The sequence below is a fragment of the Ammospiza nelsoni genome, chromosome Z (genome assembly GCF_027579445.1).
Source record: "Ammospiza nelsoni isolate bAmmNel1 chromosome Z, bAmmNel1.pri, whole genome shotgun sequence".
NCBI classification, from domain to species: domain Eukaryota; kingdom Metazoa; phylum Chordata; class Aves; order Passeriformes; family Passerellidae; genus Ammospiza; species Ammospiza nelsoni.
In genome coordinates this window covers 22,296,737-22,324,088 of record NC_080669.1, presented here as the reverse complement: position 1 = coordinate 22,324,088, position 27,352 = coordinate 22,296,737, and the positions used below count along the sequence as shown (strand labels likewise).

The window sequence follows — 27,352 nt, the reverse complement described above, 5'->3', positions numbered from 1 at the left end:
AGACTGAATAGGCAGAGTTGTGTTCAATCAAGTGTAATTTATCATTTTCCTTGTGGACTAAATTTTACATGCATGAATGTAGATTTATTTGACCTGGATTTTTACCTTTGGTCTTAAAATGACTATTTTACTTGCCAAAAATGATTGTGTTCAAATACATGGATATCTCAAGCTTTCTTTTTTCCTGTTAACTGAAATTTGTTTTCAAAACTTCACTCTTGTTTTGATTTTTTTGCCATTGCCATGTATACACTCCTCTGAGGTTAGAACATGCATTCAATTTTCATTTCATAAATCGGGTATTTATAATATCTATGGCTGTATTGGTATTAATGGTGTCTTTTCAAGTAAATGTTAATTTATCTTGCTGTGTTTTAGGAGGCTGCTTTGAGGGCGTACTACATAAATGATGACCAGCAGGAGTATGAGCTTCAGACCTTTACACAGCAGGTGCTGCTCTCTGATGATGTTATCAACAGAAATGATGCTGCAGAGGACAGCAACTTGGGCTCAGTATTCCGAGAATCTGTTCCTGAAGCCTGGATCATCAGGGCCAAACCAAAGGATGAAGAAGTGATCAGAATTTATCCTGCCTGGCTAAAGTGAGTATTTTCCTTCTTGATCACAAGGTTATTGTGCTTTGACTACATTTGTCCTGTGTAGTCTAACCCTCTTGGCTGTAATTATTGAAGCTGCAGAACAGAGAGTGCAGTTTCTTTCTCTATTTCAGGATTCTTGTGTTCATTTTTCTGAATAGGTAGTGTGCATAACATTCATTTCCATGGTTGGAAACCCTTGGGTTTCTTTACATGTGTGGAACATACAGTGGAACTTGTGCAGTTCTCTTATTATGTGTTTGGTTAGAAAGATGCAACTTTACATTTACTACATCTGCAAACAAATGATAACATACGCATCACTTGAAAAATTAGTGGATTTTTTTGAAGAAATGTGATGTAGGAAGAACTACAGTGCAACTTCCCATGTGAGATGAGGAAGAAGAAATTATATTTTAAAAAAACAATCAAAAAAACCCAACAGCTATACAATTTACCACTGAGACAGTATGAACTTTAAGCATGTTTAGTAGGGGAAATAAAATGGTCTGGACCTGCTAATTTCTGAAGACTTGGGGGATAAAATTTAACCATGTGTTTATTTTGCTGTTGTAACTGCATTGACAAGTTTTATTAAAAACTGGCAGCTTATCTTTGTGATTAGGGAGAAGCTAATCTTTAGTGCTACAATTGTAATTAGCTGGTCCTTGAGATGAAAGTGTTTTCTTGTCTGTGGCGCTGATACCACATCTGCCATGAGTCTCAGTGAACAACTTTATTCAACTAATGCAAATATGTTTGAGAAAAAGCTACACTTAGTTTAAAAAGGTACACATGGGATAGATCCTAAAATAAGTATTTTTCTCCTTAGGGTGGGAATGGCATATGTTTCTCTACGAGTAAATAAGGATAGCACTGTGCAGTCTGTGATCAAAGAAGTGCTCCCATTACTTGGAAGGCAGGTAAGTGAAAGATCTTAATCACATCCATACACCACCTGAGTGATCCTGAAAGTATGTATTTTTCTCTTCAGAAAATTTACAGCCCCTTAATTTGCAGTTATTACAAATGTTTTTAGCGTTTGGTAGATGATCTTTTTTGACCGATGTGCTGCTAAAAGTTTAACACAATCTTCAGAGTAGGTAGGCACTGCTGACTCATATTAAACTTGCCACTGACCCAATCTCTGAGGTCTTATTCTACAGGGCTGCTCTGCAGCTCTCGTCCCCCAGTTTGTATTTTTAACCAGGATTACCCCGTCCCAGCTTGAGAATCTGGCAGTAGCTCTTGCTAAAAATTTCATATGGTTGGTGATTGCCCAGTTCTCTGGCGCATCCACATCTCCCCATAAGGGTCCCCTACCTTTGAGGGTGTCCACAGTTCCTTCTAGCTTAGTATCTTCACGAAACTCACAATGCATTTGATTTCTTCATCCAGACAATTTATAAAAACATTAAAGAGCACTGCAGAAATTTTCTTCCTAATGTGGCAAGCAGCATCTCTGTAGCCCCCAAGGGATGCAAGGAAGGACTCAAGGTTGAAATGGCACCCACGTTCTTTACTGTCTGGATTGCTTCCCACATCACTGGAAAATTCTAGATACATCTCGTAATCTTGTAGATGCTTTCCTTGAAAGATAATCTCTTTTCAATCTGCCTGTCCTTCTTAGGGTTGGTGCCAAAACTGCATGACTTTCAGGAAACATGTTAGTAGACTTTGCTAGCATGCCAAGCCATTGGCAGGCCCAACCTCCCCAGTGTGGAGACACAAAGCTGTAGCGTGCACATTTTAGTCAGCACCTGGGGCTTGTGAGCACACCAGCAGATCAGCACAGTTCCACTGCTCCAGGGCACAGCACAGTCACAGAGAGTGACTGCTGCCCTTTGTAGTTATTCACAGGGCACATAAGAACATGCTTGTGACTAGCTCTCTGCAGTTAGTGATGATCATACATCTGTCTGGGTGTATCTAGTTGTGTAAAGCATGCAGCTTGTTTTGCCTGCAGGATACTTCCAGGATTTGTTGTCAGTCCATTTCCTCAAGTGCTCTGGACCTTTTAACAAAATAGCAGCAACCATGTCCAAAGTTTTGCCTCATCTGAAAAAAAGCAGCTGTCAAACAGTATAGTTGGAAATTCCATTAGGGAAAAATCTTCACACCTGTGTATTGGGCAGCTAGATATATGCTGTAAGAGACTTTATTCTTTGGCTCAATTGAAATATCTCCAGTAGTGGTAATTTTGAAATGCTCTACTTGTTTCTCTGTATAAACATGCACATACAGGAAATCTCTTTTTAATATCCAGAATTTGCTTGTGCTCCAAGTTGCTTTTCTCAAATATCAGGCAAAGCACATGTAGGGAGTTGAGGCTTTTAACAGCCGCATCTTGCTTTATGTGTCATGTTAATTTGTGACACATAGAGCAAGATCATTTGTCTCTTGAGTCTCAAGGCCAAAATTTGAAACCCTTCCTCTGAATGTCCTTCAGTCCTGAATGTTGTATGTTCACAGGGTTTCAGTTATTGTTGTAAATGGGAAAGCTCTTGGCTGTGCCAGCTCTTCTGGTCCAGCTGCAAAAGGGATTTGAGTGGTCCCTGGCAATAGCTTGGAGAAGAACTTTTGTTCCATCAGAGCTGGAGTGTCCCAGGAGGTGGGGAATGGTCAAGCCTGCTTTTGCCAAGCTTCCTCCTGGGCAGTCTTCTCCAAGAGCAGGCTCATTGCCAGTCCTGCATGCTTCCTCTGGAAGAACACTCAGGAAATACTCCAGATGAGCTAGCTGCTCATTGCTGAAGCAGGAATGGGATTAACTGTGCTGTACAGGGGTCCCTTCACAATGTGGCTGTGAGAATGCCAGTGTTTTTAGGAGTGTGGGAGCATGATGCTATGAGTGTGTAAAATAAAGATTATTTCTGTCTTGGAAGGAGTTGGTTGGAGGAAGAAAATCATGGTTGATTTTAAAAGATTTAATTTTTTTTAAATGCTTAATTTTCTGGGCTGTGTTATGCACTATGGACAAGATATGACATACAATAATGTAACATCTGGCAAAACTATGTCAGTCAGAAGCTGCATTTACGTGCTGTATCTTTTGGCAGACTGAGTGCCTCCAGAATTTCAAATTGGTGGAAGTGCTTATGGGCAGTAAGCAAGGTAAGTGAAGGAGCACTGGCCAAAGACACATCTGATATCTGTGAGTTTTTTCCCCCATTCTAACAGTCAGAGTTCGTGTTCTGCAGTAAAAAACACAAATGAGAATAAACTTCATGGTGATGTTGAAATACTTAATCAGAAGTGATGCTGATTCTTTTCAGTCCTGTGTGTCCTGTGGGAATAAGGTTCCTCTTCATTATTACTTAAAAACTCATTTGTAGTTTCTGGTGGGTATTGATACTTTTGCCCTATTTTGAGGAACTATGTTTAACTGACATAATTTTCTTAATTGCAGTTATTTATTAAAGATTAATTCTAAAGTTCAAATGGCTTCTTTCCTCCTGACACAGCCCCTGAAGAAGAGTAAGTTTGAGCCCTAAGAGAGTCCAAGAAATATGTTTGTGTGTTAGGAAGAATAGAAATCTGCAGTTCTAGCATTGCTCAAGTGTTTTGTGATCCTGCACGAGCTAGGCTGGTGTTCTCCAAGTTAACATACCTTTGTGCTTCGGTATTTGTAAGGCTGCATGGACAAATAAAGACCTTGAAGTAGCCTAATGTTCTGGCCACAGCTGAATAAATATCTTGGTAGTTCAAATACTGTCTTGATGCTTTGCTTTATTTGCAGGCATTATTGGGAAGTTGTTTCATAAGGCTGTTGTAGCTTTGTGAATGTCATAACCTTGGTTGGTTTCTGGTGCTCTGTTTTAAAGGATCATTTGCTACCTTACATTCACTGGAAGTTGTTAGAATTGTTTTAATTGTTGATTAAAACAATTGTTTTAATATTTTGGTAAAACACATAAGTTGGTTTTTGTTGTACTTGTTAGGAAATAGTTTGGAAGTCTTATGTCAAACTGTTAGATTATTACCAAAGTACTGCTTGTCTTTTGAGGGGTTCAGACTGTTTCTGCCCTTTTTAAAGGAGGGTGGTATTTAAGAACTCTGGAAAAAGTCAAATTGTTCCAAGCACCTATGTGTTTTTATTGTTGGATAAGATGTAGCTCATGTCTGCGTGGTCCTTTGTGAGAAAATTAGTTGTATGCCGAGCTCTACTTTTCCCCTAATTTTTCTTCTTTTTGTTTTTGTGTAATTGAGCCTGATAAGAATTTACATGCTTTCTAACATGATAAATGTTTTTGCCCTCTGCAGTTCAGCGCATGGTCTTGGACAACCAGGAACCAATTCTTAACAGACTCAAGGACATAAGAAAGGTAAATCTGAAAAAGAAACACGATTTTTTTTTTTTTGTTTTAGCAAGTATGGAGTCCCCTTTCTTACAGAAAATGTGAGTAATTGGTTACCCCCTAAGCAGGCTCAAGGGTAGAGAAGCTAAGTGTTTGAACTGAAGTTTTGTTTCTGTTCCTGACATTCTCTAGGCATAGAGGACATGATTGCTAAGTGCAGAACTATTTTGGATTTTGCCTCACAGTGTCTTTTTGCCAACTGTCATATCATTTATTTTCCTTTATTTTGGTAGACTTCAATACGTCAGATGAATCAAACAAGATTTTACATTGTGGAAAACAGTAAATCCATTGTACAAGTAAATTTATTTGTTGGCGGCCTTCCACCTCAGCTTTCCCCTGAAGAATACACAAATATTCTCAAGGAAGAATTAGCTATCAAAAGTAAGTAAACAGAAAAACTTTAATAGCATCAATATAATTCTAACCTCTTCTGGCCTGATTTTAAAAAATCATTCTGCCTTTTACTCTCACATGGGCTTTTTTAATAATTTTAACATGCACACAGTACAGAATAATAATTACGTTACTCTAGTTATAAGTGACTACACCTTTTCTTTTTTCTTTTTGTTATGTTTGTATGAAAAGGCATCACTTTTTAGAAGAATTACACATACCTTAAACTGTGTACAGAATATCTCTTGCCTTTTTTAGCCTCTGACAGTTTTTGTCTGGGCTGTTCTCCATGTTAGTCATGAGCTCTGTGCCCCGTCATGGAGAAGTATGAGCAGTGTGTGCGCACACATATGAAAAAACACTCAGGGAAAAAAATTTATTTTTCTTTTTCAAAGAAGTGCAATTGAATTTTCATAGTAATACTCCTTAAACCAATACTTTCTATAAACAATGTCAGGAATGTGTCATATTTTTTTGTTGCAGGAAACAAAGCATTTTTCCCAATTTGCTTTTATGTCACTTCAAGAGGAATTAAACTTGAAATGCCAGAAAGAATTCTTAGTCACCTTTTATGAAAATCAGTTTAGCTGTTCTTACTTGCAAAGTAAACATGAGAGGAAAAGTGTTGGCTGGAGGTTATCCCTCTATTTGTATAACTTTTAATATTTATTTATGTTATATTTATGTAACTTTTTAAAATACTTTAAATATTTACTCTAAATGTACCCAAGGTTTTATGTGTTTATATTTTTACCCTTTGCAGCAAATGTAGTATCTGTGAGTCATGTTTATCAAGCACAAGGTAAGCATTAAAATTCTTGGTCTTGCAAACAATGTCTATATTCAAAACTGCAGTCTAATACTAGAGGCTGGAAGCTCAGAGTATGTTAATCTTAATGCATAAGCAAAAAGCCCTTCAGGTAAAATGCAACACATTGTATTTATGAAGAGCAGTGGATTAGTGTTACCTTATTAAAAAAAAGTTAAAAGGTTGGCTGCATGCCTTGTGTACCAGAAGGCAGTAATATTATAAATTAGTTATAAAAATTAGTTTTGAAGTTGCACTTCAACTGAATAATCTAACACAACAGAACTGTTAAAAATTGTCCAAGTGAAGGATTTTTAATCTCTTTGACTTTGAGAGTACTAAAATTTGGTGCTGCTTTTGGACTCAGTGGGACTGTTTCATAGTCGCTGTTTCCTAGCAGTGTTAAGAGCTAGAGTTCAATGGCTGAAAGTTGAAGAAAATAAATACATTCATCCTTTGAGCTGTTTCTTTGCTTTTGGTGTATGAATTTTATTTCAGCAAGATCGGAGAAGCCATGAGGCTTCTGACAGCTGGAGCAGCAGTGGCTCTGGGCAGCTTTAGTGCAGTGGTCAGGTGGAGATCGGCATTTGGTAAAAATTTAAAGTGTGGAATTTTTTCTTCTCTATATTTAGGTGTCTATAGTTGAGATGTTTCACATCCTTTGGCAGGCTTATCTTCCACATGTCTGCTAAATGGATCTTTCTATAGCATGCTTTTGAAGACTGATGTGTGCTTCCTTTGGGTTATTTGCTGTCTCCACATGACTAATTGATACTGATTGATTTTGATCTTTGCATAGGAAAAGCTGTAAAGCTTTCAGATGTACCTTCTCCTTTCCATATTTGTCAGTGGTGAATACTTGGTTTTGTGATACTCGTCCCATGTCACAGCATCATTATACCAAATTTACATGCATATGCTTTTTAGATGTTTCTGCTTGTATGTGATTTTTATTGCCACTTTCTTCTTATGATTGTATTTTTGTGGTTCTCATAACTTCCTAACTCTCCCATTTTGTCACAGCCAGGTTATGTTACCAGCCTACATCTCATGTACTGTCCATTTTGCATTTTTGTCTTCCTGCCGTTTTCCTCCTCACCAAATATCTTACTTTACACTAACTTGTCAGTATTTATTTTGTCTTTTCTCTTTTGTCTTCCCTTCTTACCCAGCTTCTCCATTCAGAACCTAAGTGAACATAAAGATCTAAACTTGATTATCAGCCCAAATATTTGCTTGCAGTAATTCTTACTGAGATATTGCTAATGAATAGAACTAGTGGATTTTTAATAATTGGATACTAAATGAAACCTGATACCTCTGTCACTTGTACACGATGACAACAGAATGTTGGTAATGATGAAGAGTGTGCAAATAGGCCCTACCCCTGAAGCTCAAAGGAAATCTTTAAATATGCATTAGTTCTGTGCTGCAGTTCTTGTCTTCAAGTTGCTTTGCTTTTACAAAAATCTGAGGGTAGGAAGGAAGGTTTGAAAACATAACAATACAATTCAGCTGATAACAAATGACTACAGAATAAGTTTTGCTGAATAATGGCCTCAGTAAACTGAGTAAACTTTTGCTGTAATATGAGTCTTATTTTTTAACAATAATAATAATAGAAAATATTAAAAGTATTTCTTTAAAAGTATTTCTGATGCGTCTTTACAGGTGCTGTTGTACTCCAAATTTCATGTTTTGCTGAAGCTGAAAGAATATATATGCTAGTTAAAGATACTGTTGTCAATGACAAGCCACTGAATGCTGTGGTGATTCCTGCAGTTATGGTAAGAGACAGGTTTGAATTTAAAAAATGTCTTTAAAAGAAAAAAAACTACTGCCTTAAAACTCTTTCTGCTAGAACTAAATCAAAATATGTTTTATTCAAATAGGCCATACTATAAGTAGTGTGACCAAAAAAGCCAACCAACTTCAGAGCCTGTACTTCATGTATATGATATATTCAGTGAGATAAGTAATTTGTCCTGATATTGTTCAGCTGTCAATCTACAGCTGCCTAACTGTACAACTGTAAAGAAGAGGAAGACAAATTCTCTTTGTTTCTTTCAACGATCAAAATATTAAATGAGGTTTCAGTTTCAGCTGGTATGTCTTAAAATACTTACAGATTTTGGTATGGGAGCTAAATGTTGTTTCCTCATTAACTGTGAGGTAAAACACTTCTGCTTATTTTCACAGTGATATTATCTTCATTTCCCCCATTCTGTAGCAGAGGCAGTTTGACTTTGTTTACCCCTTGAGGATCTCAGAAGAACATAGTCTTCTAAAAGACTTAGTGCGAGAGTCCTTTCACAAATTCAGGCCTGATTCTGATTTATTCTTGTTGTTACTAATCACTTTCATGTGAACGAGTTTGTTTAATAATAGGTTTCATGTTAATAAAGTGAGTCAATGTGAGAAGAGGAAAATGATTAACTGAGTGAAGTGATATTTTTAACCAGGATTATGTAGGTTCTGTCCAAAAAAGAGCGTTGCCGTAGTTACACAACACCTCAGCAGAAAGTATCTTGTAATTACTATCTTTTTGGAACTGCATTATGGCAAGCAAAGTGTGAGTCCTGGTTTGACTTTTTGGAACATCACGGAAGGCCAGAAAAATTACACTTCTAGTGGGAATTATGAAATAGCTTTATATAGGAGGGTATCAAGTTCAATGGCCATAGTTGCTTATTCGCATACCTGCTTTCACTGTTTAAAATGAGTCCTACACTTGTCAAGACTTTCTGAAGGCAAAATTATGGTTTTTGTATGGGTAGATACTAGTGGTAGTGCTCACATGCAGCTGGGAAAATCAAAAGTTACACCCCCTCCTAAAAAACTGAGAGCCTTATTCCTATGTGTGTATAGGAATTACATTCTGTGAAGTTCTTAGAAATCAAGGCCCCCTTGTCCAGACTAGTTTTCAGATTGCGTATTGTGAGAAACAGAAATCAGGATGTATTTTTGGATAGCCATTTTACGTGTATTTTAGGCAAATCCATTATGAGCCTATAATTGTTGTCTGCAGTGTGAAGTTGAACATACTCCACTCTGTTGATTACATATGTCTGTTTTTCTGACACTGGATATGTTTGAAGAGAACTTCTTGATGCCAGGAGAATGTGGACATTGCTATCTCTTATCTGATGCAAGATATTTTTTAGAAACTCCAGTTCAGGGGACTGCTAGCAATTAATTTCTAATACATAAGCAGGAGAGAGGGGCTGTACACCAGCACAAATATTGTGTTTCCATTTCAGCATGTGTTGTTTATATTTGGTCATCTCACTGAAAAGAGCCAAGAGTTAATTTAAATGATATTTCAAGTGTTATTTTTTGTATGATTGTCCACCCAGCTTATGCCATTTACTTATTACCCAGGGCAGACTAATGGCTGATCACCATCTTTACTTTGGGTAGCAGTTGAACTAGATGATCTCCCGCAGTACTTTCCAGCCCAGACTATCTTTTTAGCCTATGATAATATTAGTCTTTGTTTATATGTGTATTGATTTAAACACAGTACCAGGAAATGCACAGGAACTGAGACAATACTAAATTTACACTATGTTTGACATTTCTTTTGTGAGTGAAATACAGAGAAATTGGGAATGAAGGGCTAATAATTTTTCCAAATTGCCAGTTAAATTAAAGAAAAACCCAACCAACAAAAAAACAACAAACCAAAATATCCCTTCTTAAAAATTGGTAAAAGCACAGAAGTATTGGTGGATAGCAGGTTGCTAGTCTTATTTTTCTGAGGTGAGATTTGCTTACTCAGTGTCTGACATAAGGAGGAGGCATGGTTCAATTCTGGCATGCTCAGGTCTACCCGAGGCAATTCACCCTCTGATTCCCATTACTGAGAAGTCTGAGCAAGGAATCAGTTTGCATAAGCTGCTTATTAGAAAGTCAAACAGTTAGTGTTATCAGATGTGTTGATCTGTTCTGCTGTTTCAGGCCTTTAGGAATTTAATCAAACACTTTTTCATTTCACAGTATTCAAATAAATGAAAATACTCTCTCCACTGGAGTGTGAAAAAAAAAAAAAGTGCAGTAATTATAAACCTGTTTAGCTGCTGTGTGTAAGGAACTTTGGGGACAGTTTGGTTTCACTCTTTGGTATCAATTCAAGGTGAAAGACATTGCAAGACTAAATTTTTCAATTCAGAACTAATTTAACAGAACTTCTTTTGCAGCACAGGCAAGCAAGGAAGTCAGCAGAAGTTGTTTGAGGCCAAAATCACCACAGGTTATTGTGGCTTTATCAGGAATGCCTTTTGCTAGTGGAGTGCCCTCTGATATACTGCATTTATATTTGTTAAGAGTAGCAGGAAAATGTGTAGAAGGTTCCCAAATAGATGAAACTTTCCATTTCATTCATTCTACTAAATCCTCACAAAAATATTTACATCTTAAAAGTATCCTAGTTAAATGAGCATTTTAGCCGAAACATGAGTGGCTGCTTTTCACCCTTCTGAAAGGGTTGTCAGCTTTTCTACCTTTTGCTGGAAGGGTTTTCAAGGATTGGAATGGAGTGCCCCGGGAAGCAGTGGGGTCCCCAATCCCTGGAGGTGTTCAGGAAGTGATTGGACATGGCACTTAGTGCTGCGGTCTAGTCAACAAGTGGTATTCAGTCAAAGGTTGGAATTGATGATGTTACAAGTGTTTTTCCAACTTTTATGATTCTGTGATTCTTCCATTTCTGCTATATGCCAAAAAATAAAGAAAAGCCTTATGGGTTGACCCAGCTGTTGCTCCAGTAGTGTTGTGACACCTTGCACATAATTTCTCATCAGATAGTGGGTCCTTTCTGGCCAGGGTGGAGAAAACTTGTGCTTGAGGCATTGTGAGTCCTTGCACATGGAAGATGCTGCTGGCAGGCATTTGCCCGTGTTGAATTCTACTTGTCAGAGATATCTGCAGTTCCTGGAGACAGCCCACTGCCCGGGAAGATGTGCTGTGGTTGTCACACTGGTAGGGCTGGTGGCACAGAACACCTTGTTCTGCTTTGTTGTGAGATGTGATTACACGGTACAGTCAATGGGAAGGGGATTAGCATGGATAATAAACATCTTGCCCCAGTTTAAAGCCGTGTTGTGCTACTCCTGACAAATTAAGCAATTCACAGTGATTGTCAGAGTGTCTAAGTCATGCAGCCTCCTTCAGCTGTCTGTAAGAAAGGAGCAATAAATTCCTTCCTGAATGCCAGCCAACACAAAACCCTTCTGCAGATTTCACTCCTCAAGCACAGCACTGAAGCCAGGGCTAAAGGGGGAAGGGTGTCCTCAGGCTGTGAGTCACATACTCTCTTCTGCCCAGTAACAAACTCACTCCTCTGTCTCCAGTGGGGCTTTATTAAAGAACTTTTAAAAATTTAGCAGCATTAAAGTGCTACCCTTGTGGCTGTCTGTGATTGTAACAAAGAGTGTGCTCTTGAGAAGGCACAGCACCCTGCACTACTGTACAAACTGTTAAGAGTTTTTAATTCTTACCAAAAATAATTGTTTTCTTAAAAGCTGGCTGTTATCTGGGGATTTAGCAATGTTTCTTACTCCTTTACGCTTAATGAAGAGTTGTGATGGGAAGCAAGTTCACTGTAAGGACAAGCACTTTCTTGAAATCATCTTTTTATTCTGGATGGCTGCATCTAAATGGGTTTAGTTAAGAATTCACATTGGAAGTTACCTTAACAAAGGTGAGTTTGTAGTAGGACTATTAACTTTACACTACATACAGATTTTTTATTAGCTTCAGGCATTTTCTGTAGCTGCTTGTGAATCTTAGTAGCATTCAGGGTGTATATTTAACTGGTTTGGGGGTTTTTAGGTATAGTATTGACACTTGATAAGAAATATAGTTGGCAATTTACAGTAAATACATATTTGCAAGAATTTATGTTACTTGGGTAAGATCTTAGACAACTTTACAAAACAGAGCTGTGCTTTTGAATGCCTTAGAGTGTACCATGTTTCAGAAATAGTTGTGATTCCCTTATGTTGCCTTTGAATTATTTCAGTTACTTGGTTTTAAACCCAGTGTATTAGAGCTTGCCTCTAAAAGCAAGTAATATAAAACATGTGTTCAGCATGTCACTTCTAAATGTCCCAAACCAGTAATTTTAGAAACTGATTTCCTGAAGACGAGAAGATAATCAAATTTTCTTACATTCAAGTAAGGTATTGGTTAGACTCCAGAGCTGTGCTGCTTTCTTTGCTCTTCTTTGAAAAAGTTTTTGTCACTTCGAGCTGCAGAACTTCGTGGTTTCTTTCTTTATTACACTGTTAGCCCCCTTTTTTTTAAACCTCACAAGTTTCCAGGCATTATACCAAGCCTGAGATTTCAGGTTGCTAGTTTTGTTCAGAAAATTGAAATGGCTGGAGATAAATTTATGTATTTAAAAAGCTCTGAAGAGGAAGAAATGGGAAGTGGACAGGAGAGAGGGTAGGGTAGAGTGAAAGCTGGACAAGGAGTGCTGGAAAGGAACAATGTGCTCTGTTACCCCATGGGAGATGCTGTTTCCTTTCAGAGTGCTCTGCCTTCTGTTATTAATGGGATTTAACCCCATACAGCACTACAGGCTGGGTAGAGTGGCTGGAAAGCATCCCAGCACCAAAGGGGATGCTGGGGATGCTGGTCAATATCTGGCTGAACATGAGTCAGGAGTGTGCCCAGGTGGTCTTCTTGGCATCCTGGCCTGTATCAGCAATAGTGTGGCCAGCAGGACCAGGGCAGTGATTGTTCCCCTGTACCCAGCACTGGTGAGGCCACACCTTGTGTGCTGTGTCCAGTTCTGGGGCCCTCACTTCAAAAAGGACATTGATGTGCTGGTGTGTGTCCAGAGAAGGGAACAAGGCTCATGAAAGGACCAGAAAACATGTCTTATGAGAACTAGCTGAGGGAGCTGGGATTGTTTAGTGTCCTGAAGAGGAGGCTCAGGGCTGACGCCATTGCTCTCTAAAACTCCCTGAAGGGAGGGTGCAGTGAGCTGGGAGTCAGTCTCTCCTGCTGGGCCTGCAGTGAGAGGACAGGAGGAAATGGCCTCTGAGATACAGTAGATTCAGGTTAGATATTAGGGGGGAAAAATTATCACTGTCTGGATGGTAAGGCATTGGAATAGGTTGCCCAGGAAGGTCACCATTCCTGCTGGTGTTTAAGAGGCATTTGGATCTGATGGTGATGCGGTTGAGTGGTTTAGGTGTTATAATGGCAGTGCTGGGTGGGAGGTTGGACTTGATGATCCTAAAGTTGTCTTCCAAGCTTGATGATTCTGTGATTATCAAAAGACAATTCTAAGTGGGATGTGGCAGATGATGGTACAGGAACTGACAGAGTAACAAGATGGCCTTTGCTTCTGAAAACACCAGATCTCTGCTTACTCTTCCATTAATGCTTGAATGGCTCAAGGGGATGAAATCCACTTGTCTCTTTGGGATGCATGGATCTTTGAGCTGTTGACTTAATACCTTTTGTGACAGTGGCATGCATTATGTTCCATAGACTTTCTTTGCTGCCTACAAATATCCTTTCCATGTGCTTAACAGAAATGAATATATTACCCTTATTATGTGTTGGGCATGCTTTGAGTAATTGTTTCCCCTTTCCAATAAGGCCTGAATGTAAAGGCCAAAGGTGTTTTGACTTCAGTTGTCAGTCTAGCATGAAGGTGGTCCCTTTGGAGAGAGCTGTGTGTACAGCTTTCAGCCTCTTTATCATCAACCTACTTCTTTTGTCTGCAGTGGAACCTTTCCAGTAAAGTAAAGCATGAGGTTCTTTTGGCTGTTTGTCCCCCAAAACAGCCCTTGTTTGGCTCATTTGTTTTTCAAGAAAACAGATAAAGTTTGAAAAAGTGAATGTCTTGTAGAATCTGAAGGATGAGTAAAGAAGGGATCATTGTGTGCCTGCTTCACCAGCTTTTATACCTGCTTAGTGTTCCTCTTCTCAATGTGTTTTGTCTTTATCAAGAGATGAGTCGCACTGGATGACAGAGCACATTTCTCATGCAGACCGTGTTAGAGGAGAAAGATTTTTATATGTTTGTCAGCATCTTGACACATCTGGCAGGGTGTGACTTGTAGAGGATTAGCACCCAGCTATTCTAAGAACAGAAAATGAGAAGAAATCTCCCAAGTACTGTGAAGACCCAAACAATCGTTTGTAAAGTGCCTAAATCAGGTCACAGGTGTGGGGTGTCTCAATGTCGGACTCCATTTTTCATCCCTACAAATATAACTCATAAATTTGACCCGATTTCTCTGTTGTTCGCCTCAGATCATGGTCTCTGGTGGATGCTCACAGGCAGCAGCTGAAAGGCTTTCTGGGTGCCGCCTCCTCCCGTCTGTAGCTGTTGGTATCTCTCCACATGCTTGCACGCTGCAGTCATGCTGCTGCCTCACCGACCCCTGAATCATTCTTGTCTAAATTGACTTATATTTAGCACTGTTGTTCTGTTCCCTGAATCCATCCGGTCAGCTGCATGACAAATTGCTGTTCCCTGAATGCTGTCCAATTTGTAAATAACAATTACCACAACTTAGGGACCATGGCAAATGTTTCTGTTTAGAGGTGCATTTGTTGAAATGTCCAGTGGACTTTGCTGCCATGTACCTGCACCCCAGCCTTGTGGCAGGATGGATGAAAGGTGTGCTGGTGATTTCTAATCTTTCTAGAACTAGTTAGAAATCATTTTACAGAACTATTTATGGGTGGACAGGCTGGGTGAGCACTAGTCCCAAGGTGCATCTGTTGGCTGGAAATTTTGACCTCCAGTGAGGCTGCAGATATTGCTCCTATGCAGTCCATGCAGTGCCCCAGGAAATCACACCTCTGCCATGTCCAGTGGCTTCCTTTGCAGTTTCTGGAGGCTTTGATGGTCCTTTCAGCAACAGCTTCAGTAAGTCATAAGATACTGGCACCCCTGAGTAAATCCTCATGATGGAAAAGCTTAGCTTACATATTTTTAAAAGCTTTCAGCTTCTAATTTCATAGGCAGAAGTACACCACCATCTGTCCCAAACATCTTCATTTTTAAATGCTTTGTCCTTGTAAATTGACATGCATTCTAAGTCAACCACAAAACTAAAGAAAGGTTTTTCAGTTGGTTTGGGGAGAAGTTCTTGCTTTTCAAGGAAACTGTTTTAATTGTACAGAACTCTTATCCCTCACAGTTCTTTGGCCAGGCTGTTTACTGAAAATGCATAGGAAGGGCTACTTAAAATGCCTTTATTTCTAATGTTGGGCTGAAATGTGTACTTGGAATCAGTTAAGGAGCCTTAAATTCCTAGGGAAGTAAGATCAGCAGCTAACCTGTCCATTGGCTGGACCTTGAATCTTTTCATTTATAGAATCTGGAATTTTTAGTAGGCATCAAGGAAGCATTAGGTAATATTTCTGAGACACAGTATGATTTTCCTGCCTTTTCATGGCATTGACTTATCCTTTTTCTTGTCTTCTTTCAGGCTTCCAAGATACCACAGAATTGTTGCCCTCTTCTTGTATTTGTGAATCCAAAAAGTGGTGGTCTAAAAGGTCGGGATCTGCTGTACAGTTTTAGAAAGTTGTTGAACCCACATCAAGTCTTTGAACTTACCAATGGAGGCCCACTGCCTGGGTAAGTCATCCTGGGGTTTTTTGTTGTTGTTGGTGGTGGTTTTTGTTGGTTTTTTTTTATTATTTACATTGTTCTGTTATTTTTAAAAAGGTTCATTCACTTATTTTGAAGATCTAAATTTCTTCTGTTCTGTGCCTGAAGATCAGGGCAGTGGATCATTTCCTTCTGACTGCTCTTACTGTGAGAACATATTTAAACTTTAGGATTATCTAAAGAAAAGAGAATAGAATAGTTCCTGCTGTATTTGCTTCTGTCAAATCTAGCACAGTCTGGCCCTGGAAAAGTCATATGCACTTTACAGTAGCACATATTTAATAATTATTGAAAATAAATAGATTTTATAATTGAATGGAGATGGAAAGAGAAATGTAACATTTCCTGATGAGGGTGGATTTTTGCTTTTATTTTTTCTGATGTTTCATGGGAACTACTAGGAAAGTATAACAAAATTTTCTATTTTGACTCTTGAAACTTGGCCACAGTTGCAGAATTAACAGGGTTTGCCTGATCACAGCTGCAACATTTCTACAAGGAACAGAACATAATGTGCTTGTAGGAAGACAGGAACTGATGACTTGATTTAATGAACCCCACTTTGTTACAGCTTCATAAAACTGAAAGCTGTAGCCTATTGCTCATTCCTTCACTACTATTTAACAAAAAACTTGGCATGACAAGATCTTCAGAACAAAAGCTTTGTGGGAAAAATGCAGCTTATGTAGGAGACAAGATAAACAAGATACACAAACTAATTTTTCTGTCAGAGCTGTATAATTCTGTTTTCTTTTTAATGCACTTCAAGCTGCAACTTCAGTAACCAGTTCATTTTGTTTTGGCTTTGGAATCTTTCTGTAGCTTTATGGCAAAATGCTCTTATTTGTTCATTGCTTCTTGTGCAATGGGAAATAACAATTCTTTTCCATGATATGTTGGTATGTAGGATGAAAAGCCACAAAAGGTAAGTATCACCAGGAAAACAGTACTATTAAGAAGAAAATGTACTGTGATACCTATGACTAAGTACAAAAACACCACCCATAATCCACATCCCCCCCAGGATTTAGAGAGTTACAGATGTTCACATTGAAATTACGACTAGTCAGGTCTCTGTGCCCTTGAAAAAGGAAGTGATTAACCCTTTAGTTCTGTCTGTGAAGAATTTTAGAGGAATATGGTTTTTCACTCTTTTTAAAATCATCTTTATCTACAACTTCATATTTTTCTATTCATTTTGCTGAATTTGATCCAGAAACTGATGGTAAAGGGGCATAGGCAGAAATCCAGTAATACTGTGTTATTTTAAATAGCATATTGGGACTTTGCATTTCCTATATTCCATTGTAACTTTTCTTTTCCCCGTGCTTCGCTTCACAATGGAGGTTTCACACGTTCTCCAAAGTGCCCTCCTTCCGAGTGCTGGTGTGCGGAGGGGACGGCACCGTCGGCTGGGTCCTTGGTGCCCTCGAGGAGATCAGGCACAAGCTGGTGTGCTCAGAGCCCTCAGTTGCCATCCTACCTTTAGGAACAGGTGAGAATCACAGCAAGAACAGAAGCTGAGCGCAGAACCCTCTGGAAGGTTTTATCTTTATCAGTCTGACACAGGACTCGGTTTTGCAGCTGAGATGCCATGAGATTGAGTTCTGGCTGGTGCTGGAAAGTAAAACACGGTATCTATCAGCTTTTCAAAGAAGTGAGTCATGCTTCCAGAAAAACAGCATCAGGAGAAACAAGCAGCAGGAGTGTTGATATGTGTGTGGGCAAGTGGGCAGGAGTTGGGAGGGCAAAATATCCTCCTCCTGATAACCACAGGTGCATCAGCCGTTGCTGTAGACAACAAGCTCACTTGCTCCCTAGTGCCTCAACTCCACAACAGGTTTTTTTTCCTACTACTTTTTGTGCAAATGCTTCAGTGTGTCTGTATGCAGTGGTAAGCACATGTGCAAACACAATACAGCTTAGGTGGTTTTGTTTTTTTTTTTTTGGTGCTAGTTAACTTTTCCTTCTAAATTAATGAGTTGTGTGACTTGATTGGAGCACCTTAGTGCAGTGTGATTTGTAAAACTGGGCTGATGCACTGATTGTGAAACGCAGTCACCTTTTGGTATTCTTCACTGTTGCCCAGGTAATGACTTGGGGAGAGTCTTGCGCTGGGGAGCTGGCTACAGTGGGGAGGACCCATACTCCATTTTGGTTTCTGTGGATGAGGCAGATGATGTTCTTATGGATCGCTGGACTATCCTTTTGGATGCAGAAGAGCCAGCTGAAGGAGCAGAAAATGGCATTGCGGAACCTGAGCCTCCCAAGGTGAGCTGGGCACTGTTTGGGTGTGATTCTTAGGAACTGTTGCTCTAGTGAAAATCACAAAGAGGATGGGAATTAGTATAGTTTAATTTTTACTGCTCACTTGTCTTTGTGCTTGGGCCTTACTGGGCTATTTCTTACTGAATACAGCACACCTCTGGACCTAGTGTTTCGGTTCTGGCAGGGCTCGTTGACTGCAGAGCATCTTTTGTCACTGTTTAGCAAAAAGCATCTGATAGAGGATTAATTAAAAGATTCACATGACGATGGCACTCCTATCTGCTTCAGCTGGAAAAAAATTATTTCTCAAATAAGAAAAGGCTTGGGAAGAAATGCCAAAACACTTGTAAAACTGGAGTGTCAACCAAAAAACATTCCCTTCTACAAGAGTCACTCTCATCTTCTCTTTCACAGTTTAAGAAATTACTAGGAGTTGCTAGCATATACAGGAAGTAAATACTTCCATCATCTTACTGCTGTTGTGTGTCTGTATATGTGCCATCTTGCTTTTTTGTTTTTTTGCTTTTTTTTTTGTTGTTTTGAGTGAAAGTTACTGTCACTTGGTTCATATGAACTTGTTTCTCTTTAGGAAAATAAAACTGTTAACTGTAAATGGTGACTTTGGAGCTCTATGTGAATCCTGGTTCTGTCTCTTTTCAGAAGAAAGGAAGAAATGGACAAGGGGCTTGCAAAAAAAAAAAAAAAGGCAGGAAATCGTAACAATGGTAGCAATTGTCCAAGATTTTAGTCTGGTCACTGGAAAATCCTAGGCATTATGAGTCAGTTGGAGGATTTAAGATGCTCAGGTTCCAGCTATTTTTCACTTAGTGGAGACAGGGGCTTTTTTTCCCCGTCTGCTTTTTAAAAGGAAGGATGGGAGAGTAAGGCCTACGATGTTATGGAATGAACTGGCATGCAGAGAAAGACTTAATGGAAGAAATGGTCGAAATCTGTAGAAACTTGAGGTTGGCATATAGGGAGCTAGTTAAAACGCAGCTGAGTAGATGAAGTCAAGTTGTTCATTCATCTGGTGTAAGCTGGTTACCTTCCAAAGTAAGTAAGATTGTCTTCCCAATGATGTAATATAAATCCATGGCTGATGCCAAAAATAATAGTGGCATTAGTGTTCAGCAGCTTGTGGAGTTATTGCATAGAATTGCTTTGAGAGGTTGAGTTGGTTTTATTTCTGCATTTGCTTTTATTTCTGCCTTATTATGCCTGTTACTTTTAATTAAAATATTAAATTTTGAAGTTTCTGATACTTTGGAAATAATGACTAAGCATGTCAACAGTTGTTCATGCAGCTTTATTTTTAGTGCAGTGTTTCTGGAAAATGTTTTCCAGAATCTGTCAAGATGCAAGTGACTTGGAAGAATCATCTGCAAAGCTTGCTTTTGTTGAAAAACTTTGGAACGTCTTCACTTTTCATTTATAAATGTAAGCAGGAAATGATAGCTTTTTTTTTTCCTTTTGGTCAGATTGTACAGATGAACAATTACTGTGGTCTTGGCATTGATGCAGAGTTGAGCTTGGACTTTCATCACGCTAGAGAAGAAGAACCAGGGAAATTTAATAGCAGGTAATCCTGGGGCAACTAGGTATGAAGGTCAATTTTGTGGTATTGCATTACTTCGAATTTACACTGCAAATGATAATCTTAAATGCTACAGGTATCCACTAATATTGCTTGTGGCATAGCTGGGACAAGGAGGAATTAAGCTAGCCAGGAACTCATAGACACAAAGTTCCTTTGTTTTGTTGATTTGGGTATGGTTTGGGGTTTTTTTCCTCTACTGAGAGAGCAACAAAGCAGTTTTTGGAAGCCATGTCATTGTTATTCAGCATTTTTAGTTGCCAATAACTGCATTATTGAGTTTAGTGAAATTTTGAGATAGCGGAAGTATCTCTTGCTCAAAGCCTTTAGCAAGAGTGAAGGCAGTGCTGCTACATGAGCAATAAGCATTGTTCAGAAGTGTTCAGAACTTCTACTGTACCTTTTTTTGTTTTGCCTAGTGCTGTTGCAGCACCTGCATGTAAGCATAAAAAACTCTCGATATATCAAGTGAGAATGTTGTTAAAAATGTATTGACGAGACCTTCCTCCTCTCTGGCATGCACATCAACCAGTAATGGGACTTTTTCTCCTTCCCACAGTTGCTGAAATTGATGAGCAAAAGAAATCATATCTGTGTTATTAATCAGTAATTCCTTATAGAAACCGGTTTTGTTTGCTGTCATCTGTGTTTGTGATTAAATGCCTTCTAAATTGTCTCTTGGTTGTCAGAGTTACAACAGCCAGTTACAACTATGCAGTGTTCAAACCGTAACTATTAAAAATATTCTCTGACCAGTTATGAGTGCAATGATGTGTAATCCAACCTGTCTTGTAGTGTTCTGCCTGTCATTACAGGTATTGCTCATGGTGCTTTTCTTAAAAACTGACTAATACAGTTGTTGATGTAAATATAGGTGGCTCCTGGCACATAAGTTGCTATGAGCCACTGGTTTGCATTTTCAATACTTGACTGAAAGCATCTCAGGTAGTAAAGTCAGTTAACAAGTTTGTGTGCAGCAGTGTCCATTCTAGTAGGAGAAACTTTCCTAGATGGACTTGTGCAGTTAATATAATGTACAAGTTATGTTCATTCTTTCTTCAAAATATACTACTCCATATTTGCAAAGCTGCAGCATTTCAAAATATGCATCCTCTTCTTATTGCCACTGCATTTAAGGGATGTACTTTGATTGCTATTGCCCTGTGTGCTTTTCATCCTTGTCTTCATCTCAGTCATTTCCCAGTGTGCAGCATCCATAGTGCAGTGGACAATGTCTTGGTATCATTCTTGCAGAGTGACTTGAAGGACTTGTGGGAAAGAAGAGAATTAATTTTTTTCCCCCAAATCTAAAGGACTATATACTTCTGTAAAGGAAACATGAAATAAGGAATTGAGGTACATTTTTGCAGATGCCAAAAGCTTGTGCATGCTAACTGTGCTGACACATGATATTTACCTTTGACTGCCTGTGAAAATGACTGCTAAAATAGTTGAATTTGTGCTTCTCCGTCATAAGCAAGTGCACACTCTTGTCAGTAATATTAGATAGGTTTTTTTTTTAATATTTCTAGTAAATTCACTAAAAATGGTATCTACTTAATGCAAAATGCCACAGTTGCTGGCAGGCAAGCTCGCTACTCTTGAGTGCAGAACAGGAAGTTTTCGGTTGTCGCAACAGAAATTGCAGGTAGTCCTTGGAAGAAATACAGGATTGAGTGCTCTTCTGAAGCAAGACCTTAAACTGATACATGTCCCAAAAGCTGTGTGCTCTCTGGCCTCACTCAGAAGAGTCTCTTTTTATGCTCTGGACTGCTTACCTTTAGCTAGCAGCTCCAAGTGTAGTGGTAACACCCCTGCAGGAATTCAACACTGATCTTGCATTGCGGGGCAGATAAAAATAGTGTCTATTGTGACAGTGATCGTCTTTGCATTGGTGAATGCCAAACTATGTAAGTTTTCTTCACAGTGTAAAATTTAATGACAGGGCATCTGCCTTCATTCACAGAATCACAGAGTGGGTCAGGTTGGAAGAGATTACAGTGGTCATCTTCTCCAACCTCCCTGCTCAAGCAGGGTCATCCCAGAGCACTTGGCACAGAATTGTATTCCAGATGCTTCTTGAATATCTCCAGTGAGGGAGACTCCACACCTTCTCTGGACAATCTGTTCCAGTGCTCAGTTAGAAATTGCAAAGAAAAGTAAAGAAATTGTTCCTCATGTTCAGGTTGAACTGTGCATCAGTTTCTGCTCATTGCCTCTTACCTTTGCTTGTTGCCTGGCTCTGCCTTCTTGATACTGTCCCTTCAGAGACTTACAGACATTGATAAGGTTTCCTCTCTTCTTGATGCTGAGCAGGCCCAACTCCCTCAGCCTTTCCTGGTTAAAGAGATGCTCCAGTCCCTTAATAATCTTTGTTGCCCTTCACTGGACACAATCCAGGAGCTCCATGTCTCTCTTGTACTGAGGAGCCCAAAATGGGACACAGACTGAAGATGTACCTCACCAGGGCTGAGCAGAGGGGTAGGATCACCTCTTTTGACCTGCAGGTTATGCTCTTCCTACTGCACCCAGAATCCAGTTGGCCTCTTGGCCCCCAGGACACATGGACATGGACAGCTTGTGGTTCAGGACATGGACAGGACACATGGACCAGGACACCCAGGTCTTTCTCCTCAGAGCTGCCCTCCAGCAGATTGCCCCCAGCCCGTGCTGGTTCATGGGATTATTTCTCCTAGATGCAGGACTCTCCCTTTGCTCTTTGTTGAATTTCAGATTTTTTCTCTCTGCCCATCTCTCCAGCCTGTCAAGGTCTCTCTGAATGGCTGCAGAGCTCTCTGGGATATCAACCAGTTCTCCCAGCTTTGTGTTGTCAGTGAACTTGCTGAGGAGGCATCTGGTCTTCATCCAAGTCACTCCCAGGGTATCCTGGAGCAGTCTTTAGGATTGCATCCTGCAGAAGAGATCACATCTTACTTGTACCATCCAAAATGGCAGGAGATTGCCATGGCAAGCAGTTTCCTAAATGCAAGGTTTGGGAGAATATTTTGCGCAATTTAATGCAGCTTTGTACTTTTTTAAAGACATATGCAACTGTTCTGCAGTTAGGGCACTGTGAAGTATTCTTTCAGTTTCTGAAGGCTTCCTTCTTCATGCAAGAGAAATAAATACTTCTTGGGGATATTGCAAGTGTTGTTTTTCCTACTGATATTCCAGCATTTTTCAGTTCTATCCAAATTAGACAAAAGCTGTCTTAGCATAGACACATCTTGCATGGAGCAGAAGTGTATGTTAAATGGTGTTACCTGAAGTACCTTTAATTTGGTGCTATTTTAAACAGTTAGGACATAGGACTAATCATTTGCAATGTAATAATTTAAGATAACTGAAAAGTAAGTCTCTGTCTGAAGATTTGGGTGTAACCTGCATTGGCTGTCTTCCCCACTTTAATGTCTACAGTATTTAGATGTAATGCTGGAGAGATTTTGCAGAGATGAATTCCAACAACAACCATTTACTAGTAGGGTAAAATAATGGAAATTTATGCTTTTTATGTAAAGGTTGCCCTGAAGGCCATGTATCCAAAGGTTTCCATTATAGAAGAAAATAGTCTGTGTGTTTGATTATCTTTTGTTTATGTTATTCTTAAAATATTTTGCCATTTCTAGGGATGCCATAAAAATCTTCCTCATCTTTTTTATTCTAAAATTAGAGATGTTAGAGCTCTGTTACAAGTTGAAATTACTAAGCCTGTTTTAAGTTTCTGAAGCTAAGTATATTTCAAATTAATTAGGAATGTATAAAGCAAAGATTTTCAAATTTTTTTTTTTGCCATAAGTATTGTAGTATTGCTTGAGAAAACCATTTAAAATTGGTCATGATGACCTCTAAGTCTTAATCAAAAATGTAATCTTCCAGCCTAGGAGTTTACATTTCAAAGAGGCATTGTATTCAGGCAATGCTTCAAGAAGGGACCATTTTTCTGTAATAAAATTTCACAATCTGCACATGCCTCAACAGCAGAATCATCCCTTAAGTAAAGGTATGTAAAGCAGCAGTTCATGGTTTATGCTTTGTTTTTATGCAGTAAAGCTAGAAGAATTTGAAATGGGTTTTAATTGAAAAATTCTTTAAATATACCCGCTAGAGGACAATAGTGGTATACATACAGGGAAGAGTGCTATGCTTGGCCTTATCTTTTAGTTACAAGATCCTTGTCTGCTCCTAGGTTTCACAACAAGGGAGTTTATGTGAAAGTTGGGCTGCAGAAGATAAGCCACACTAGAAACCTGCACAAGGACATAAAGCTGCAAGTGGACCAGCACGAGGTGGAGTTACCAAGTATAGAAGGACTCATCTTTATTAATATACCCAGGTAAAAATAAGAGGAAGGATCCTTTGTGAGCATGCAGGAATGTGTGTGTAGAATTGCTGCTCGGTATTTGAGCATCAAATCCCAAATGGCTAGGTAACAGGATCAATGACCATCAGCCTGCACACACTTTCTGACATGTTGGGGACTGGGTACCTAAGCAGTTCCTGCAGTGAAGGCCAGGATTTCACTGTAAGACACTGCCCAGGTCCTACAGGCAACTGGTCAATATACATGAAGTGTGCGATGCTACCTGGGTAGCCATGGAAGACCACAGTTCAGATACCTTTACAGGTCTGTGAGTGCTTCCTTGACACCTGCAGGGAGCTAGAGTAACTGTTGTGTAATTCCACAGGAGATCTGGCTTCCTTAGATGTGATGTTGATTGAGGTAGGTTTTCTATTTGCACAAAACCAGCAGGTAATTAATCCTGCCATACTATTATTTTTTCAAGTACTGTCTTGTCTTAAACAACCTGCATCTCTTTGCATTTCAGTCTGAAAATGTTTTATTCAAATACTCCTTTTTACATGTACACAAATACACATTGCACATGAGAGCTGTGGAGAAGAAAAGATCCCAATTAAGTGATGAGTAGTTCATATGCCTAAACAATAAGCAAGTGATTTGAGTGGGAAGGGTCAGTACTGCACAAAAAGCAGATGGTTTAAATTGTCAGAAGCATTTCAGAGGACTGAAGTGCATGAATATCTGCCTAACTACAGGTGCTTTTGGCCAGGTACAAGAATGAAATCTTGATAATTGTTTTAGCTTTAGTTTCTCTTCAGTAACTTCTGTGAATGTTGTCAAGACCATTAAGAGCTATGTTAAGTTCTTTAGTCTTGAAAATTAAGGGTTAGTTTAGCTGTATTTCCTGTATTTCCCAGCAATCTAAAACTCTACAGAGTTACCTTCTTCCTATTTACACCTTTGCTTTCCAACTGAAACTATTTACTTCGCTTCTTTTACTACTAAAAGATCTGATAAAAATTCTTCCAGATTTTAGAAAAAGGACCCCTGCTTTTACAATGCAGGAAAACTGCTCCCTCCAGCTGGTGGGGGAGCAGAGTGTGTAGCTTTTGAAGGCTATGAAACCAGCCACCTTTAGCAGGGCACCAGGGAGCGTGCCTGGGGCAGAGCACAGGTGGTCACAGGTGTGCTCTCCACACAGCTGGGGCTCTGGGGCCGACCTCTGGGGCTCTGAAAGTGACAACCGCTTTGAGAAGCCTCGCATCGATGACGGCCTGCTGGAGGTGGTTGGTGTGACTGGCGTCGTGCACATGGTGAGTTGGCATCCCAGTCAGCTCAGGAGAAACATGCATTTTATGGGACAGGCTCATTTCTGTGACAAGCAGCGCATTGAAAGTGCCGTTATGCCTCTTTCTTAAGGTTGGGTAAGAACAAGTAGTAGCAATTGAGAACTTGTTAAAAATCCATGGGGATTTTTATGCTTCATGACTTAACTAGACTCTGAACCAAGTAGAGAAACATACGTATGTGCGTATATGTATATATATATATATTCTGCAATATATGTGTATATATAAAATACAAATATATGTCTGTATTATGGAATGCACTGGCTTTCTCATAATAGGTATCATGGTGTCCACATGGAATGGTTCATGGGATGAAAACAAGATTTTATTATAATACTACAAAAACACGTACCCTTCACCTAGTGTATTTGTGAAAAGTTTTGTTATACTTCATCACAATCACAGTGGAGATTCCATCAAGACAGGTTGTTTTATAATTATCTGCCACAGGCTTTCCAACACCTGTCACTGAGAATATGATACTTGATGCTCTTGATTTGAATGCTACATCAAGCAGGTGGTATGCTGTTCCCGCAAAGAATATTATGACTCAACTTATGGAATTCTTTTTTAATTCTTTCATGTATTACATGTTTTTACAATGATTTGCTATTAGTAATGCACTCCTGTGGGATGGTAGGTTATTTTTGTCTTCATATCTTACCACTGTTTAAAGAAATCTGCTGCTGAAAAAGTATATGTGGTCAGGTAGCTAGAGATAACTAATCCATAAAACTGCCAAAAATGGAAACGTGGGTGCTTAAATTTTGTGGAGCTTAATCTTTAGTGTTGGTCAGCTTTATTTTGTAATTTAGATCTTCTAAAATACACTAAAGAGTTGTTTTGGTAGAGATCCTTAAATCTTTTGTGAAAGTAGAAGCAGCTTTGGAGTATAAATGTTAACAAACCTGTGCTTTGGATTTGTGATATTAAGGTTTTTACTCCCACATTTGGAGTTGAGTTTGGAAGAACTTTCTCTGATTAATAAACTGCTTTTAGACTTTGGAATTTCACATGTGCCAAAGTCTGTGTGTATAATTAGGTGGTTTTAGAAGTATTCACTGTGTTATGGAGGGGGAAACCAAAGCAAACAAGACCTTTGTGAGTGTATGCTCCTTGGCCAACCTTCGTATACAAACAGCTTTGCTTTGGGAGTTGTTTTGCCTCCTGCAGCCTGCAGGGGAGTTCTCCTTCCTGGACTAGCTGAAATAATTAATGCTGGGGCAGTAAAGGTATCCTAGTTTTGCCTAAGCAGTTTTTTAGCTGAAACTTTAAATGTCAGGTGAGAATAAAATAATATCCACCCAGTTTAATTGCAGCTAGTATTTGTACTTCTTGTTACTTGGGGTGATTGATATCCTGGCTTTTACTCCCTAACAGGGTCAAGTCCAAGGTGGTTTTCGATCAGGAATCCGCATAGCTCAAGGCTCATATTTCCGTGTAACGCTCCTAAAGCCAATTCCAGTTCAAGTTGATGGAGAGCCCTGGATTCAGGCCCCTGGCCAGATTATAATTTCTGCTGCAGGACCAAAGGTACTGGGTGTGGGTTTCTCTTAGCCATTTGACTTTGTTCCTCCTGCACTGGATGTTACCATATTATCTTGCTTGTCTGTGTTCTCATGCTGAACCCTAAAGGAGCTGCTTAGCACTACGTGGTAACTGACACGACAATTTCTAACGAGCACAGTTTGAAGGCTCTCTCCAGTGGCTCAGATGATGCTCATGTTTAAAAAAATAGTCCCTGAGCTTTGGCCTAGTGATCCAATTTTTCCTCTGTATTGAGATCTGCAGGCAGTGTTGCTTTTCTTGAAGCAGGGCAGTTATAAAGGCCATGGTAGTCGTGCAGTGTGCGAGGTAGGAATCAGTCTGCTGGAGAAGGGAAGGTCTGTCAGACAGCAGTAGCAAAGGAGAAAAATTAATAAGAGAGGAACAAGGCCTGTGAAAAAGACTTGGGTAATCAGTGTCTGTTTTTTTCTTGAATATCTCAATTTGTACATAAAAGACAGCATCAGCTCCCTAAGAATTTAACTTCTCTATTGACTT

General features: G+C 39.3%; 1 protein-coding gene across 1 annotated transcript in view; it reads left to right on the top strand.

The window, feature by feature from the left end:
* DGKQ (diacylglycerol kinase theta) overlaps window positions 1–27,352 on the top strand; it is an 85,601-nt gene that overhangs the window by 53,069 nt on the left and 5,180 nt on the right. Inside the window, exons 9-22 of the mRNA XM_059493070.1 lie at window positions 379–602; window positions 1,429–1,519; window positions 3,653–3,707; window positions 4,857–4,918; window positions 5,185–5,335; window positions 6,111–6,149; window positions 7,827–7,942; window positions 15,614–15,765; window positions 17,145–17,293; window positions 17,888–18,069; window positions 19,545–19,645; window positions 23,847–23,993; window positions 25,162–25,273; window positions 26,690–26,842. Of these exons, the coding sequence (XP_059349053.1) occupies window positions 379–602; window positions 1,429–1,519; window positions 3,653–3,707; window positions 4,857–4,918; window positions 5,185–5,335; window positions 6,111–6,149; window positions 7,827–7,942; window positions 15,614–15,765; window positions 17,145–17,293; window positions 17,888–18,069; window positions 19,545–19,645; window positions 23,847–23,993; window positions 25,162–25,273; window positions 26,690–26,842 (1,734 nt within the window). The remainder of the gene's footprint in view (window positions 1–378; window positions 603–1,428; window positions 1,520–3,652; window positions 3,708–4,856; window positions 4,919–5,184; window positions 5,336–6,110; window positions 6,150–7,826; window positions 7,943–15,613; window positions 15,766–17,144; window positions 17,294–17,887; window positions 18,070–19,544; window positions 19,646–23,846; window positions 23,994–25,161; window positions 25,274–26,689; window positions 26,843–27,352) is intronic.